Genomic DNA, 17,827 nt, shown 5'->3' on the forward strand with positions numbered 1-17,827 from the left:
AAGTTTACCTGCATTAAAGTCCCCGTTCACTAGCAGCGCCGCTTCTGGATGAGTATTTTCTTCTTTGCTTATGGCCGTATACAGCTCGTTGAGTGTGGTCTTAGTGCCAGCATCGGTTTGTGGTGGTAAATAACCATGAAAAATATAGATGAAAAGTCTCTTGGTACATAGTGTGGTCTACAGCTTATCATGAGATACTCTACCTCAGGAGAGCAATACCTCGAGAGTTCCTTAATATTAGACATCGCACACCAGCTGTTATTGACAAATAGACACACACCACCACCCCTCGTCTTACTGGACGTATCTGTTCTGTCCTGCCGATGCATGGAAAACCCTGTATAAAACCCTGTATATAACTGTATATTATCCATGTCGCCGTTCAGCCACGACTCGGTGAAACATAAGATATTACAGTTTTTAATGTTCCGTTGGTAGGATAGTGTTGATTGGAGCTCATCCAGTTTATTATCCAGTCATTGCACGTTGGCCAATAGAACAGATGGTAGAGGCGGGTTACCCACTCACCAAAAGATTCTCACAAGGCACCCGGATCTGCGCCCCCTGTATCTCCATCTTTTCTTCATGCGAATGATGGGGATTTATTTGGGCTGGTCTGTGAGCAACAGTATATCCTTCGAGTCAGACTCATTAAAGAAAATGTTTTTGTCCAATTCGAGGTGATTAATCGCTGTTCTGATATCCAGAAGCTCTTTTCGGTCATAAAAGATGGTAGCAGCAACATTATGTCCAAACTAAGTTACAAACAATGCAAAAACAAAACACACAAAATAGCACAATTGGTTAGGAGCCCATAAAACGGCAGCCATCCCCTCCAGCGCCATTATCTCAGTCTCATAGCAAAGGGTTGGAATACTTTTGTAAATATGGTATATCTGTTTGTTTTTTTATACACTTGCAAACATTTCGAAAAAACTTTTTTCACTTTGTCATTACGGGGTATTGTTTGTAGATTGATGAGAGAAAAAAATGTTATTCATTTTAGAATAAAGCTGTAAAGTAACAAAATGTGGAAAAAGTGAAGGGGTCTGAATACTTTCTGAATGTACTGTACAGTACTGAGACTCCAAGGAAAGGGGTGAGACAAACATCACAAGCACACTAGTAAAATGTATTACTGTCTCCTGGTGTTTGTTCTCTGGTTGGAATTTAACATGGAGGATTATGTTTTGGATGCCCGCTGTTTACGAGTAAGTAACAGTCTTTGACAGTGAGTCGTTGAGATATATTACCATGGTGTGCCAGTTGTAGTTGTCAGTGAAAGACTAAGGGACAACTTGGGGGCTTCCAATTAAGAGTGACATTGTTATTGCCTAGGAGGCCTCCCAGTGTCTGATACTGTAATTAAGCATCTAATTTGCATGTGAAAAATGACCTGACCTTCTCATCACATGAATCAAAATCAGTTGGTAAACAGTATTGATCTTGAGAAAATGGAGCATTGTTAATCTCTATATTTTACAGGTCCTGTCTGAGGGGAGCTGAGAGGAGGCCAACTGAACTCTATGGTCTAGTGGTCAGAGAAAGAAATAGCTGACCCCAAGGTTGCTGGATGGAGCATATCACTGTTGCACACTTGAGCAGGGCACAGAAACAGAACAGCTCCAGTACATACCCAATTGAATAAACTGATAATAGCACAGAGTAAAAATAAATAGAGGACCATTCAAGTGTCCTGGACAAAGGTACTCAGCAAGCTAGAGAAATACATTTGTTCATTGTCCTCCTGAAAAAAACGTTTAATTGTGTGAATCGAAAGCTCCTTTAAAAAAAATTGCTCTTAGGGGTCTGTTTTCATTGACGATCCATCAGTAGTTTCAACTTAAACAATTGTTCCAGAAAATGTACTTTACTGAGTCAATTGGTAGAAAATTATTTCCTTTCATAATAAAATTGTTCTTACTTACAAAAAATGCTGAAATGTACTGGTGACCGGGTGAAAACAGCCCCCAAATGTCCAAAGATGCTGGCACCTTGCATTCCAGTAAAAGCATTGGCAAAAATTAGTTAGACTGAAACCCATCACCCCCACCCTCCTCGTTTTAAAGACAGACACTCCATTACTCACTTAAAATTGAGGCTCTCCCACTTCTTCTGCTTTAGCCAGCCACCACACAGTGACTTGCTAGGAGTCAGAGGAGACTTGCTGGTGCCTCCATAACTGAAAGAAAAGCACACAAATCCCCACAGTTGGGACAGAAACTGTTGACTGTTTAAACACTCACCATGCCCAGTGACTTTAGTTTAAAAAATGTAAAGGGTGGGTATCTATTGAAGGCCTAAATTGACTGCCGTTTACCCACTTAAAGCTGTGGGTAGACAAGATGTTGGCTAGGTGAATGGAGTGGGCTGTCAACATGTTGTGATTCAGCAGCGAGCCTTATTTCAAGGTTTCCCTTTCCTTCAGTAAAGCATAGATGAGCATCTATGTGATTGTTCTGCCTGCTGCTCCACAGAGAGGGAGCTTCCAGGCAGTAGAGCAGGGCTGAGGCCTGAGGGCCGAGCTGGAGAAGCCATACCTCTGGAGGAAGACGTGGGAGCAGTAGTAGGAGACTAAGAACAGTACAACAGCGAACAGTCTAAAGCACCATCCTGGAGAGGGAAAGAACAACCACATGCAATAGATTAGAAACCAACATAATGCTTTTCTTGTATAGCCTGTGGTCAAATCCTAGTCTATGATATTTGAAATTGCTGCTAATTATGGCATGAGATTGCATGAGATCCAATCTGCAGGCAAGCAGGCAGGCATTACTGCAGGCAGATTTTCACTTCCTATAGTATCACTATCTTAACATCCACTGGAGTGGAATGGAAGAGTGCTATTACTTGAGCAGTAAATAAATAAAAAACAAAGCAGCCCCTAGAACTTTCAGTTCCCATATCAAACAACTCTGCCGAACAAAAGTCCCCTCTACCTCCACACTAGCAACATGTCAATGACCACAAACATTCTCTCATCTGGTAGATAAACACTCCCCAGCCCAGACAGTGGTCTACATGTACAGGGGCTTGGGAGGGAGGGAGGGAGGGAGGGAGGGAGGGAGGGAGGGAGGGAGGGAGGGAGGGAGGGAGGGAGGGAGGGAGGGAGGGAGGGAGGGAGGGAGGGAGGGAGGGAGGGAGGGAGGGAGGGAGGGAGGGAGGGAGGGAGGGAGGGAGGGAGGGCAGTCCTCAAGCTCAAAGACATACTTCTCACACATTTGTTCCAGGAATACAAATGGCTACTTATACGGTAAAGGCAAACATGTAGTGCCAAACTAAACATGGTCTCCATCGAGCTGAATCTGCTTTTTGGTACTGCCATTAACTGAGCCAGAGAAACCTTGGACTGGCTTTTCATTTTCAACACAGCAGCTAGTCAAACTGAAATGAGCTGAGCTGAAAAAGGTGTAAATGACAAAAGCAAGCACCCGGCTCTGAAGGCAAGGCCAGTGTTTTCTGTCAAAGCTAAAATTAAGAGCAAATGAAAAGGCCAGATCAAGGCAGCGCCAAGCTGTGTGTTTCTGTATGATGATCATAACACATCCAGGAACATCTGGTTATACATGACAGGCTTGGAATGTGTCTTATGTACAATGGAGTATGTACAATGGAATTAATAATGTACTGTATAGGACAAAACACGGTATGTGAGAGCAATAACACAAGGATGTTATTGTGTAACACTACAACTACCAAAAGCTTGAGTGAATTGAAAGAATGCAACTGTACCAGGCTAGAGTTGTACAAATACTGTAAACCTTCTATAAAAAGAAAAGTAAAGAAAACATGTTTTTCATTTCAAGTACAACTACCACAAATGAAGACAGGAGTTAAATGTCTGATTAAAGTTTTGTTTGTGCAGATGTGTATTGACAACAACTCCTGTAAGGAAGCAGCGGGGGGGAGCTTACTTTTAGCAGTCTTTAGGGACATCTTCACATGCTCCTTCGCCCCCTCATCTCGGTACTGCGCATGATGTTACCCTGAGGGGGAAGGTGAAGGAAGAACAGCATATTAGCACCTCTAACATCTGACTCAATCGGACAGGAGTGGCACGAGCAAATTAAATTAACCATATCCCTTAAACGGAGGCTCTCCGCACTGCTAAAGCTAACTCTCTCTCCTCTGCTCTCATCCTTCTAAACCTATCTGCTGCCTTTGATACCGTGAACCATCAGATCCTCCTCTCCACCCTCTCCGAGTTGGGCATCTCCGGCGCGGCTCACTCTTGGATTGCGTCCTACCTGACAGGTCGCTCCTACCAGGTGGCGTGGCGAGAATCCGTCTCCGCACCACGTGCTCTCACCACTGGTGTCCCCCAGGGCTCAGTTCTAGGCTCTCTCCTATTCTTGCTATACACCAAGTCACTTGGCTCTGTCATATCCTCACATGGTCTCTCCTATCATTGCTACGCAGACGACACACAATTAATCTTCTCCTTTCCCCCTTCTGATAACCAGGTGGCGAATCGCATCTCTGCATGTCTGGCAGACATATCAGTGTGGATGACAGATCACCACCTCAAGCTGAACCTCGGCAAGACGGAGCTGCTCTTCCTCCCGGGGAAGGACTGCCTGTTCCATGATCTCGCCATCACGGTTGACAACTCCATTGTGTCCTCCTCCCAGAGTGCTAAGAGCCTTGGCGTGACCCTGGACAACACCCTGTCGTTCTCCGCTAACATCAAGGCGGTGACCCGATCCTGTAGGTTCATACTCTACAACATTCGCAGAGTACGACCCTGCCTTACACAGGAAGCGGCGCAGGTCCTAATCCAGGCACTTGTCATCTCCCGTCTGGATTACTGCAACTCGCTGCTGGCGGGGCTCCCTGCCTGTGCCATTAAACCCCTACAACTCATCCAGAACGCCGCAGCCCGTCTGGTGTTCAACCTTCCCAAGTTCTCTCACATCACCCCGCTCCTCCGCACACTCCACTGGCTTCCAGTTGAAGCTCGCATCTGCTACAAGACCATGGTGCTTGCCTACGGAGCTGTGAGGGGAACGGCACCTCCATACCTTCAGGCTCTGATCAGTCCCTACACCCAAAGAAGGGCACTGCGTTCATCCACCTCTGGCCTGCTCGCCTCCCTACCTCTGCGGAAGCACAGTTCCCGCTCAGCACAGTCAAAACTGTTCGCTGCTCTGGCACCCCAATGGTGGAACAAGCTCCCTCACAACGCCAGGACAGCGGAGTCAATCACCACCTTCCGGAGACACCTGAAACCCCACCTCTTTAAGGAATACCTGGGATAGGATAAAGTAATCCTTCTAACCCCCCCCCCCCCCCCCCCCCACACACACACACACACAAAAAAATATATAGATGTACTATTGTAAAGTGGTTGTTCCACTGGATATCATAAGGTGATTGCACCAATTTCTAAGTCACTCTGGATAAGAGCGTCTGCTAAATGACGTAAATGTAAATGTACCGTGGGATATGCGTCAACAGCAGCCTTGGGAAAAACCTCTGTATTATCATTAACAGCGGACTCGTACATTTCCTCAGTGAAAACAATGTACTGAGCAAATGTCAAATTGGCTTTTTACCAAATTACCATACAACAGACCACATATTCCCCCTGCACACCCTAATTGACAAACAAACAAACCAAAACAAAGGCAAAGTCTTCTCATGCTTTGATGATTTCAAAAAAGCCTTCGACTCAATTTGGCATGAGGGTCTGCTATACAAATTGATGGAAAGTGGTGTTGGGGGAAAAAAATACGACATTATAAAATCCATGTACACAAACAACAAGTGTGCGGTTAAAATAAGCCAAAAATAAACACATTTCTTCCCACAGGGCCATGGGGTGAGACAAGGATGCAGCTTAAGCCCCACCCTCTTCAACATATATATCAATGAATTGGCGCGGGCACTAGAAAAGTCTGCAGCACCCGGCCTCACCCTACTAGAATCTGAAGTCAAATGTCTACTGTTTACTGATGATCTGGTGCTTCTGTCACCAACCAAGGAGGGCCTACAGCAGCACCTAGATATTCTGCAAAGATTCTGACAGTAAATCTCAGTAAGACCAAAATAATGGTGGTCCAAAAAAGGTCCAGTCGCCAGGACCACAAATACAAATTCCATCTAGACACCGTTGCCCTAGAGCACACAAAAAAACTATACATACCTCGGCCTAAACATCAGCGCCATAGGTAACTTCCACAAAGCTGTGAACGATCTGATAGACAAGGCAAGAAGGGCATTCTATGTCATCAAAAGGAACATAAAATTCAACATACCAATTAGGATCTGGCTAAAACTACATTAATCAGTTATAGAACCCATTGCCCTTTATGGTTGTGAGGTCTGGGGTCCGCTCACCAACCAAGAATTCACAAAATGGGACAAACACCAAAGTGAGACTCTGCATGCAGAATCCTGCAAAAATATCCTCTGTGTACAATGTAGAACACCAAATAATTCATGCAGAGCAGAATTAGGCCGATATCCGCTAATTATCAAAATCCAGAAAAGAGCAGTTAAATTCTACAACCACCTAAAAGGAAGTGATTCCCAAACCTTCCATAACAAAGCCATCACCTACAGAGAGATGAACCTGGAGAAGAGTCCCCTAAGCAAGCTGGTCCTGGGGCTCTGTTCACAAACACAAACACACCCCACAGAGCCCCAGGACAGCAACACAATTAGACCCAACCAAATTATGAGAAAACAAAAAGATAATTACTTGATACATTGGAAATAATTAATTTTAAAAAACAGAGCAAACTAGAATGCTATTTTTCAGTTTTTCACAATTCCTGACATTTAATCCTAGTAAAAAATTCCCTGTTTTAGGTCAGTTAGGATCACCACTTCATTTTAAGAATGTGAAATGTCAGAATAATAGTAGAGAGAATGATTTATTTCAGCTTTTATTTCTTTCATCACATTCCCAGTGGGTCAGAAGTTTACATACACTCAATTAGTACTTGGTAGCATTGCCTTTAAATTGTTTAACTTGGGTCAAACATGTCGGGTAGCCTTCCACAATAAGTTGGGTGAATTTTGGCCCATTCCTCCTGATAGAGCTGGTGTAACTGAGTCAGGTTTGTAGGCCTCCTTGCTCGCACGTGCTTTTTCAGTTCTGCCCACAAATTTTCAATAGGATTGAGGTCAGGGCTTTGTGATGGCCACTCCAATACCTTGACTTTGTTGACCTGAAGCCATTTTGCCACAACTTTGGAAGTATGCTTGGGGTCATTGTCCATTTGGAAGACCCATTTGCAACCAAGCTTTAACTTCCTGACTGATGTCTTGAGATGTTGCTTCAATACATCCACCATATTTTCATTCCTCATGACGCCATCTATTTTGTGAAGTGCACCAGTCCCTCCAGCAGCAAAGCACCCCCACAACGTGAAGCTGCCACCCCCGTGCTTCACGGTTGGGATGGAGATCTTCGGCTGGCAAGCCTCCCCCTTTTTCCTCCAAACATAACGATGGTCATTATGGCCAAACAGTTCTATTTTTGTTTCATCTTGACCAGAGGACATTTCTCCAAAAAGTACGATCTTTGTCCCCATGTGCAGTTGCAAACTGTAGTCTGGCTTTTTTTAATGGCAGTTTTGGAGCAGTGGCTTCTTCCTTGCTGAGCGGCCTTTCAGGTTGTGTCGATATAGGACTTGTTTTACTGTGGATATAGATACTTTTGTACCTATTTCCTCCAGCATCTTCAGAAGGTCCTTTGCTGTTGTTCTGGGATCGATTTGCACTTTTCGCACCAAAGTACGTTTATCTCTAGGAGACAGAACGCGTCTCCTTCCTGAGCTGTATGACGGCTACATGGTCCCATGGTGTTTATACTTGCGTACTATTGTTTGTACAGATCAACGTGGTACCTTCAGGCATTTGGAAATTGCTCCCAAGAATGAACCAGACATGTGGAGGTCTACAATTTTGTTTCTGAAGTCTTGGCTGATTTATTTAGATTTTCCCATGATGTCAAGCAAAGAGGCACTGAGTTTGAAGGTAGGCCTTGAAATACATCCACAGGTACACCTCCAATTGACTCAAATGATGCCAAATAGCCTATCAGAAGCTTCTAAAGCCATGAAATCATTTTCTGTAATTTTCCAAGCTGTTTACAGGCACAGTCAACTTAGTGTGTGTAAACTTCTGACCCACTGGAATTGTGGTACAGTGAATTATAAGTGAAATAATCTGTTTGTAAACAATTGTTGGAAAAATAACTTATGTCATGCACAAAGTAGATGTCCTAACCGACATTCCAAAACTATAGTTCGTTAACAAGAAATTTGTGGAGTGGTTGAAAAACAAGTTTTAATGACTCCAACCTAAGTGTATGTATACTTCCGACTTCAACTGTATATATAGAGAGAGAGAGGTGTAGAGAGAGAGGCATAGAGAGAGGCGTAGAGAGAGAGGCGTAGAGAGAGAGAGAGAGAGAGGCACAGAGAGAGAGACAGAGAATATGAATTGGCTGATTATCTCTACTCTGTCAGAGATACGAAGCAGAGACATATCCTTACCAAGTACAGGCTGAGAGACCACCGATTGGCAATAGAAACCGGCAGACGTAAAAAGACATGGCTAACCAAAGAGGAGCGTGTATGTGGTCACTGCACGACAGGGGAGGTAGAAACAGAGATGCACTTTCTCCTTTACTGTGAGAAATATTCCTCACCAAGATATTCATTATTCACAGAAATGATCACATTTAATCCACATTTTAACTTAAAGCCAGAGGAAACACTAAAGATACTCATAGGCGAAGGAGCAATGGCTCCTCTTGCAGCCAAATATGTATTTGCCTGCCATAGCCTGAGAGATATTGAATAATAACATCTGCATAGTAAATATTAACTTTCTTATTATTAGTATTATTGTTGTTACTATTATTGTTGTTGTTGTGATTATCATTCCAAATAGTAGTGGTATGGGTATTATAGGGGTATTGGTAATGATAGCAGTTTAGTGATGGTGGTGGTAGTTGTAGTAGTAATGATGATGATGATGGTGGTGGTAGTAATGATGATGATGGTAAGGATGACAGTTAGTTAGTTAGTTAGTTAGTTAGTTAGTTAGTTAGTTAGTTAGTTAGTTAGTTATAGTTTCATTTTCCATGTTTAGCTTTTTATATTTATTACATTTCTACTACTGACTGTTACCATTTCATTGTTGTGATTTTATATTATTATTTACTACCATTGTATATTATTATTTGTTATGCTTTATAATTTTATTACAATGTATATTGTATACATTGCTGCTTTGGCAATATTGACACAATATTTTTTATGGCAATAAAGCAGCTTGAATTTGAGAGAGATAGAGAAAGGCATAAATAGAGAGAGGCATAGAGACAGAGAGACAGAGAGAGAGAGAGACATAGAGAGAGAAGCGCTTAGAGAGAGAGGCGCATAGAAAGAGATGCGCATAGAGAGAGAGGCGCATAGAGAGAGAGGCGCATACAGTGGCTTGCGAAAGTATTCACCCCCCCTTGGCATTTTTCCTATTTTGTGGCCTTACAACCTGGAATTGAAATACATTTTTGGGGGGGTTGTCTCATTTGATTTACACAACACGCCTACCACTTTGAAGATGCAAAATATTTTTTTATTGTGAAACAAACAAGAAATAAGACAAAAAAACAGAAAACTTGAGCGTGCATAACTATTCACCACCCCCAAAGTCAATACTTTGTAGAGCCACCTTTTGCAGAAATTACAGCTGCAAGTCTCTTTGGGTATGTCTCTATAAGCTTGGCACATCTAGCCACTTGGATTTTTGCCCATTCTTCAAAGCAAAACTGCTCCAGCTCCTTCAAGTTGGATTGGTTCTGCTGGTGTACAGAAATCTTTAAGTCATACCACAGATTCTCAATTGGATTGAGGTTTGTGCTTTGACTAGGCCATTCCAATACATTTGAATGTTTCACCTTAAAACACTGGATTGTTGCTTTAGCTGTATGCTACTGTAAGTAGAGGGCGACCGGTTATGATTTTGCAACGCCGATAACGGTGCCGATTATTGGAGGGCCAAAAAAGCCGATAGATTAATTGGCCGATTTTTTAAATGTTTTTATTTGTAATAATAACAATTACAACAATACTGAATGAACACTTATTTTAACTTAATATAATACATAATTAGTATCAATTTAGCCTCAAATAAATAATGAAACATGTTCAATTTAGTTTAAATAATGCAAAAACAAAGTGTTGGAGAAGAAAGTAAAAGTGCAATATGTGCCATGTAAAAAAGCTAACGTTTAAGTTCCTTGCTCAGAACATATGAAAGCTGGTGGTTCCTTTTAACATGAGTCTTCAATATTCCCAGGTAAGAAGTTTTAGGTTGTAGTTATTATAGGAATTATAGGACTATTTCTCTCTATACGATTTGTATTTCATATACTTTGACTATTGGATGTTCTTATAGGCACTTTAGTATTGCCAGTGTAACAGTATAGCTTCCGTCCCTCTCCTCGCTCCTACCTGGGCTCGAACCAGGAACACATTGACAACAGCCACCCTCGAAGCAGCGTTACCCATGCAGAGCAAGGGGAACAACCACTCCCAAGTCTCAGAGCGAGTGACGTTTGAAACGCTATTAGCGCGCACCCCGCTAACTAGCTAGCCATTTCACATCGGTTACACCAGCCTAATCTCGGGGGTTGATAGGCTTGAAATCATAAACAGCGCAATGCTTGAAGAATTGCGAAGAGCTGCTGGCAAACGCACGAAGGTGCTGTTTGAATGAATGCTTACGAGCCTGCTGCTGCCTACCATCGCTCAGTCAGACTACTCTATCAAATATCAAATCATAGACTTAATTATAACATAATAACACACAGAAATATGAGCCTTTGGTCATTAATATGGTCGAATCCGGAAACTATCATTTCAAAAACGAAACGTTTATTATTTCAGTGAAATACGGAACCGTTCCGTATTTTATCTAACGGGTGGCATCCCTAAGTCTAAATATTCCTGTTACATTGCACAACCTTCAATGTTATGTCATAATTATGTACAATTCTGGCAAATTAATTACGGCCTTTGTTAGGAACAAATGGACTTCACACAGTTCGCAATGAGCCAGGCGGCCCAAACTGCTGTATATACCCTGACTGCTTGCACGGAATGCAAGAGAAGTGACACAACTTCCCTAGTTATAAGAAATTCATGTTAGCAGGCAATATTAACTAAATATGCAGGTTTAAAAATATATACTTGTGCATTGATTTTAAAGAAAGACATTGATGTTTATGGTTAAGTACATTGGTGCAACGACAGTGCTTTTTTCGCAAATGCGCTTGTTAAATCATCTCCCGTTTGTCGAAGTAGGCTGTGATTCGATGAGAAATTAACAGGCACCGCATCGATTATATGCAACGCAGGACACGTTAGATAAACTAGTAATATCATCAACCATGTGTAGATAACTCGTGATTATGTTAAGATTGATAGTTTTTTATAAGATAAGTTTAATGCTAGCTAGCAACTTATCTTGGCTTCTTGCTGCCCTCGAGTAACAGGTAGTCAGCCTGCCACGCAGGCTCCTCGTGGAGTGCAATGTAAGGCAGGTGGTTAGAGCGTTGGACTAGTAACCGGAAGGTTGCAAAAATGAATCCCCGAGGTGACAAGGTATAAATCTGTTGTTCTACCCCTGAACAAGGCAGTTAGTAACCCCCGTTCCTAGGCCGTCATTGAAAATAAGAATGTGTTCTTAATTAATCTGACTTGCCTAGTTAAATAAAGGTGTAAAAAAAAAGCTAAAAAAAAATATAATTACAAAAAATTTCAATTAAAATCAAAAAAACGGCAAATTGGTGTCCAAAAATACCGATTACCGATTGTTATAAAAACTTGAAAATCGGCCCTAATTAAATCGCCCATTCCGATTAATCGGTCAACCTCTAATGCTAAGAGTCATTGTCCTGCTAGAAGGTGAACCTCTGAAACAGGATTCCTTCAAGATTTCCTTGTATTTAGCGTCATCCATCATTCCTTCAATTCTGACCAATTTCCTAGTCCCTGCCGATGAAAAACATACCCACAACATGATGCTGCCACTACCATGTGTCACTGTGGGGATGAAGTTCTCGGGGTGATGAGAGGTGTTGGGTTTGCACCAGACATAGCGTTTTCCTTGATGGCCAAAAAGCTACATTTTAGTCTCATCCAACCAGAGTACCTTCTTCCATATGTTTGGGGAGTCTCCCACATGCCTTTTGGCAAACACCAAATGTGTTTGCTTATTTTTTTCTTAAGCAATGGCTTTTTTTCTGGCCACTCTTCCGTAAAGCCCAGCTCTGTGCAGTGTACGGCTTAAAGTGGTCCTATGGACAGATACTCCAATCTCCTCTGTGGAACTTTGCAGCTCATTCAGAGTTATCTTTGGTCTCTTTGTTGCCTCTCTAATTCCCTCCTTGCCTGGTCTGTGAGTTTTGGTGGGCGGCCAACTCTTGGCAGGTTTGTTGTGGTGCCACATTCTTTCCATTTTTTTATAATGGATTTAATGGTGCTCCAGGGGATGTTCAAAGTTTTGAATATTTTTTATGACCCAACCCTGATCTGTACTTCTCCACAACTTTGTCCCGGACCTGTTTGGAGAGCGCCTTGGTCTTCATGGTGCCACATTCTTTCAATGTTTAATAATGGATTTAATGGTGCTCTGTGGGATGTTCAAAGTTTTAATATTTTTGTATAACCCAACCCTGATCTGTACTTCTCTACAACTTTGTCCCTGACCTGTTTGGTGAGCTCCTTGGTCTTCATGGTGCCGCAGACTCTGGGGCCTTTCAGAACAGGTGTATATATGTGTATATATACACTAAGATCGTGTGACAGATCATGTGACACTTAAAGTCCACCTGTGTGCAATCTAACTAATTATGTGACTTCTGAAGGTAATTGGTTGCACCAGATCTTATTTAGGGGCTTCATAGCAAATGGGGTGAATGCATATGCACGTACCACTTTTCAGTTTTTAAATTTTTTAGAATTTTTTGAAATAAGTATTTTTTTTCCCATTTCACTTCACCTATTTTGACTATTTTGTGTATGTCCTACATGGAATCCAAATAAAATACAGATTTAAATTATAGGTTGTAATGCAACAAAATAGGAAAAATTCCAAGGCGAATACTTTTGCAAGGCACTGTAGAGAGAGCTGCATAGAGAGAGCGGCGCATAGATAGAGATATGCATAGAGATTGAGGCATAGAGAGAGAGAGATGGGTCAGATCAGTAAGAGGATGAACGGGAGAGATGACACTTCATCACTATCCAGGGACATTTTCAATCCCACACTGTCACATACAGCTCACCACAATCTGCTACTTTAAATTGTGCTTTGGAGTGGCCAAATTTAAATTACGGATTAGATGAGATTATAGGTCACTGATGTCAATCACATCAGTCATTGATTCATTCATTGATTCATTGATTCATTGATTCATTGATTCATTCAGACAGACAGACAGACAGACAGACAGACAGACAGACAGACAGACAGACAGACAGACAGACAGACAGACAGACAGACAGACAGACAGACAGACAGACTTGGACACGGATCTTCCACGGACTCCCCGTCTCTGGACATAATCTGACCACAACCCCCAATGTCATTGTCCAGAATTATGACGGTTTGCCCAGCCTTGACGGTTTGCCCAACACTTCACTCAACTACAGATGTTTTTACATTTGGAACAAAACATTGACAACGAAATATATCCATGTAAGATGCTTGTTTCTGTTTAGCAACAACAGTTAAATAGAGCTGGTGTCAATCATGCATGCCCAGCCTGGCAGAGTGTGGCGGATCAAAGACCACTTTATCTTTTAAAACCACCACAGGTTCTGGTTGTGGATTCAACCCACCAGCTAAACAATCTGTGCTTTCACAGCATTAGCACTGATAAGCTTTTCCTTTGGGGAGACGGTCTCTCCTTCAGTTCACCTTAATAGACTGGAGCTGTTTTGAAAATAGGATGGGTGGGGCAGGATTAGAATGTGTGGTCACTGTGTGATTGATTGCACAGCTATTGTAAAATAAAATAGCTAAGAAAACAAGCAGAGGAACACAAACTCCTAATGTCAGTCTTTTGTTTTGTATTCATTAGGGATCCCCTTTTAGATTGTCAGGAGTTCACCTAGGGGTCATGATTGAGGCTGTACCAAATGATTGATGTATTAGAATAATTGACTATGCTTATGTTGTATTAATAGAAGGGGAGGGGTTATAAGACCCCTCCCTCCTTACATTTATAGGGTCCTAGACTACAGATGAACAATATATATACATTATGAGGTTTAATATTGTTCCACAGCACTTTTCTAGGCTCTCTGCCTCTTATGAAGAAACTATCTGAGAAATGTGTGACTGAAGACAGAACTCTGCAGGGGAGTGTAAGAGATAGAAGACTAGTCAGACATTCCACTATAAATCAACTTGGACATTTACTGCTAAGCTTTTAGATAACACACTAAAAGCCTTGTTTATATAGTTGTGTAGGCATGGTTTTGGTCTCATGAGTAAAAGACAATGACGTAGGCAGTGACATCACTCCTTTCTAAAAAAAAGCACTCCTTTCTAGGGAGTTTTTCCTAGCCACCGTGCTTCTACACCTGCATTGCTTGCTGTTTGGGGTTTTAGGCTGGGTTTCTGTATAGCACTTTGAGATATCAGCTGATGTAAGAAGGGCTATATAAATAAATTTGATTTGAAATTTGATTTGATCACGAGGGCTGGACTTCGGGTTAGATAAAATAACATGGGACCTTTTCTTTAATGCAGAACTTACTAGGAAACATGCGTTATGTTCCTGTTGTCAACTTCTGTCTGCAATTGCATTAATAAAGGTTTTGAATGATTTCATTAAAGATATTGTCATAATGCTAATTTCACCAATGAGCCAATAATTGACAAGGAACAAGGAAATAAACCCCAACAAGCTGTTGCCAAGGCAGCAGCTACTCTTCCTGGGGTCCAAACACATTAAGGCAATTACATTACATATAAAACAAAATATAAAACAGTACATCATATAACATTATTATACCACTACATATCCACAATACAAAATGTATAATACCACCATACAACAATATCACAATGTACGTGTGTGTAGGGTGTGTGTGCTAGCGCTTGTGTGTGTGTCTGTACCTTTGTGTGTGTCTCTTTACAGTTCCCGCTGTTCCATAAGGTGTATTTTACCTTTTTTTTTTTCAATCTGATACTACTGCTTGCATCAGTTACCTGATGTGGTATAGAGTTCCATGTAGTCATGGCTCTATGTAGTACTGTGCGCCTCCCATAGTCTGTTCTGGACGTGGGGATTGTGAAGAGACCTCTGGTGGCATGTCTTGTGGGGTATGCATGGGTGTCAGAGCTGTGTGCTAGTAGTTTAAACAGACAGCTTGGTACATTCAGCTTGTCAACACTTCTTACAAAAACAAGTAGTGATGAAGTTAATATCTCTTCTACTTTCAGCCATGAGAGATTGAAATGCATATCATTAAAATTAGCTCCCTGTGTACTTTTAAGGGCCAGTCGTGCTTCCCTGTTCTGAGCCAATTGTAATTTTCCTAAGTCCCTCTTTGTGGCACATGACCACACGACTGAACAGTAGTCCAGGTGTGACAGAACTAGGGCCTGTAGGACCTGCTTTCTTGATAGTGTTGGAAAAGGAGAAATCTAAATTTTCTGTGGTAGGCATAACCTACCTGACAGCCCTACAAACAATAACCTCAAGTCAAAACCGTTACAGAAAAAATGGCACCCCAGATGTGACTCGAACCCACAATCCCTGGCTTAGAAGGCCAGTGCCTTATCCATTAGGCACAACTTGCACAGAGCGTCTCTGGTGTCCACTTCTGTTCAGACCACTGAGGACCAAGCTGGCAGAACAGCCAAGACAAGGCTATGCTGCAGCCACTCCCTGCAGGATGCATCCTGGTGTTCATTTTCATGGTCTGATAACTCCATCACCCTCTACTTCCTCAATCCCTCCTAGCTCTCTTGTTCACGGTGATTTGAGTAGATGTCATGTGGGGGCGAAGCCCATTAAATTGCAATTTCCCACCTTTGGGGTAAAAGGATGACAATACTGATCCACTAATGTATCTGGAAAGATGTCATGACGTTCTTGCCCTCAATCCCCTGGCTGACAAAGAACTCCTTGCCACATTAAGGAATGTGTTGCATGGGACAGCTCGAGACTGGTGGGACATGGCACGCCTCACCACTACCTCCTGGGCTGGCTTTGAGGCAAAGTTTTCCTCTGCATTTCCATCTGAGGACTACACAGATGAGCTGGCAGACAGAGTCAGGAATCGAGTGCAGAGAGAGAGAGTATCCGTGACTTTGCATACGGTTACCACTACCTGTGCAGATGGTGGAAATCTGGCATTGAGGAGGAAGAGGTCATTAAGTTGATCTTGAGGAACATCAACCCTCTACTATCCAGTCAACTCAGAGAAAGAGTCAGCACTGTAGATGGACTGGTTCGACTGGGACAGCAGTTCAAGGACAGAGAATGCCAACAGCAATACAAACAGAGAAAGAAACAGACACTCAAACAGTTACCCAAGCCAGACCATCAACCACAGCCAGAGTCTCCAGCCAAGAGCCCTCCTGTGTTCTGTTGGAGCTGTAGGAAAAAGGGACATTCTTCGGCTACATGTCCAAATCAGTATCAAGTAAACCCTTCCAGAAACCACAAACCGTACAACAAATCACAACAGGCCAACACACCTAACTCCCTTCGCAGGAACGACCATCCTACTCCAGGTGCTTTGACCAGAGCTGAAACCCCAACAGTCACTTCCTACGCCCACCTATCGACATATCCCCTTCCTTTCAGTCAATACCGCACCAACTGGTGTTACCTCTGTCCAAAGGCCCTTGGACAGAAAAAGCCATCCTGGACACCGGGTCATCCTATACACTGCTCATTGAGAAGCTGTGGAAGGAGGATAAAGGTCCACAATACAACTTGAAGCCATGGACAGAAGGTCCTCTATATCTGGCTGACGGTGGGGCTAAACGACGTCTTGGATGGAGTGAGGTAGAGTTCCGACTGTGTAACCACTCCTATTTGATTCCTTCTGTTATTCTACATTCCAAGACCCTTGCTTTTCCTGTCGTGTTGGGAATTGATTTCATGTACTTCAGTGGTGTCCAGATTGATATCGCACACAATTGCTACTGGTTTCCACACAAGCAGAGTGAGAAGCATTTTTCCAATTAAAACCGTAGATGGGCTCTACAGTTGCAAGAGTTCACCTTTGCTGTAGAATCAAAGAAAGGAAAGTACAACACTGTTCCAGATGCCTTATCCAGAGCTCCTGCTGGTGGTAACACTGGCCCTCATCTTACATGTGCTACTGCCCTGTTTAGCCATATGGAAGGCCCAACAGGATGATCCAGAAGTACAGGCTTTGTACCAGACTATCCTGGAAGATGGAGAAAAGATGGTCAATCCTACCACAAAGCTGACCATCATTTAAGACAAAGTCTACCGTGTTGTACAACTACCTCACAGAACACTCTACCAAAATGTACATACCTGAACCTCCACACCTTCAAATGCTGCAACATTTCCATGAAGACCCGTTAGCTGGTAATTTGGGCAGGTTCAAAACCTATAAGCGGTTACAAGCATTACTGTACTGTATTACACATCCATGACCAGATCTGGGCATGGATGTGAAGTCACACATCTGAAACTGTCAGTTTTGTCAAATGTACAAACCAGAAGGCAAAAAGCCAGCTGGCAAGTTGCAGCAAACTGTGGTTACCCAACCTTGGGAAATGTTAGGAGTGGATTTGATGGGTCCAT

General features: G+C 42.5%; 1 protein-coding gene across 3 annotated transcripts in view; it reads right to left on the reverse strand.

Moving 5' to 3' along the window:
- Positions 1-17,827, reverse strand: part of LOC106612963 (CMP-N-acetylneuraminate-beta-galactosamide-alpha-2,3-sialyltransferase 4) — a 56,858-nt gene that overhangs the window by 21,816 nt on the left and 17,215 nt on the right. For all 3 annotated transcript variants that reach the window (XM_014214691.3, XM_014214690.3, XM_082956367.1), the window contains 3 exons: positions 3,915-3,986; positions 2,541-2,613; positions 2,090-2,182 (listed from right to left, as the gene is read on the reverse strand). In XM_014214691.3, coding sequence (XP_014070166.1) covers positions 2,090-2,182; positions 2,541-2,613; positions 3,915-3,936 — 188 coding nt within the window. In that variant the 5' untranslated portion in view covers positions 3,937-3,986. The remainder of the gene's footprint in view (positions 1-2,089; positions 2,183-2,540; positions 2,614-3,914; positions 3,987-17,827) is intronic.

Source organism: Salmo salar, chromosome 09 (genome assembly GCF_965601325.2).
Source record: "Salmo salar chromosome 09, fSalSal1, whole genome shotgun sequence".
NCBI classification, from domain to species: Eukaryota; Metazoa; Chordata; class Actinopteri; order Salmoniformes; family Salmonidae; genus Salmo; species Salmo salar.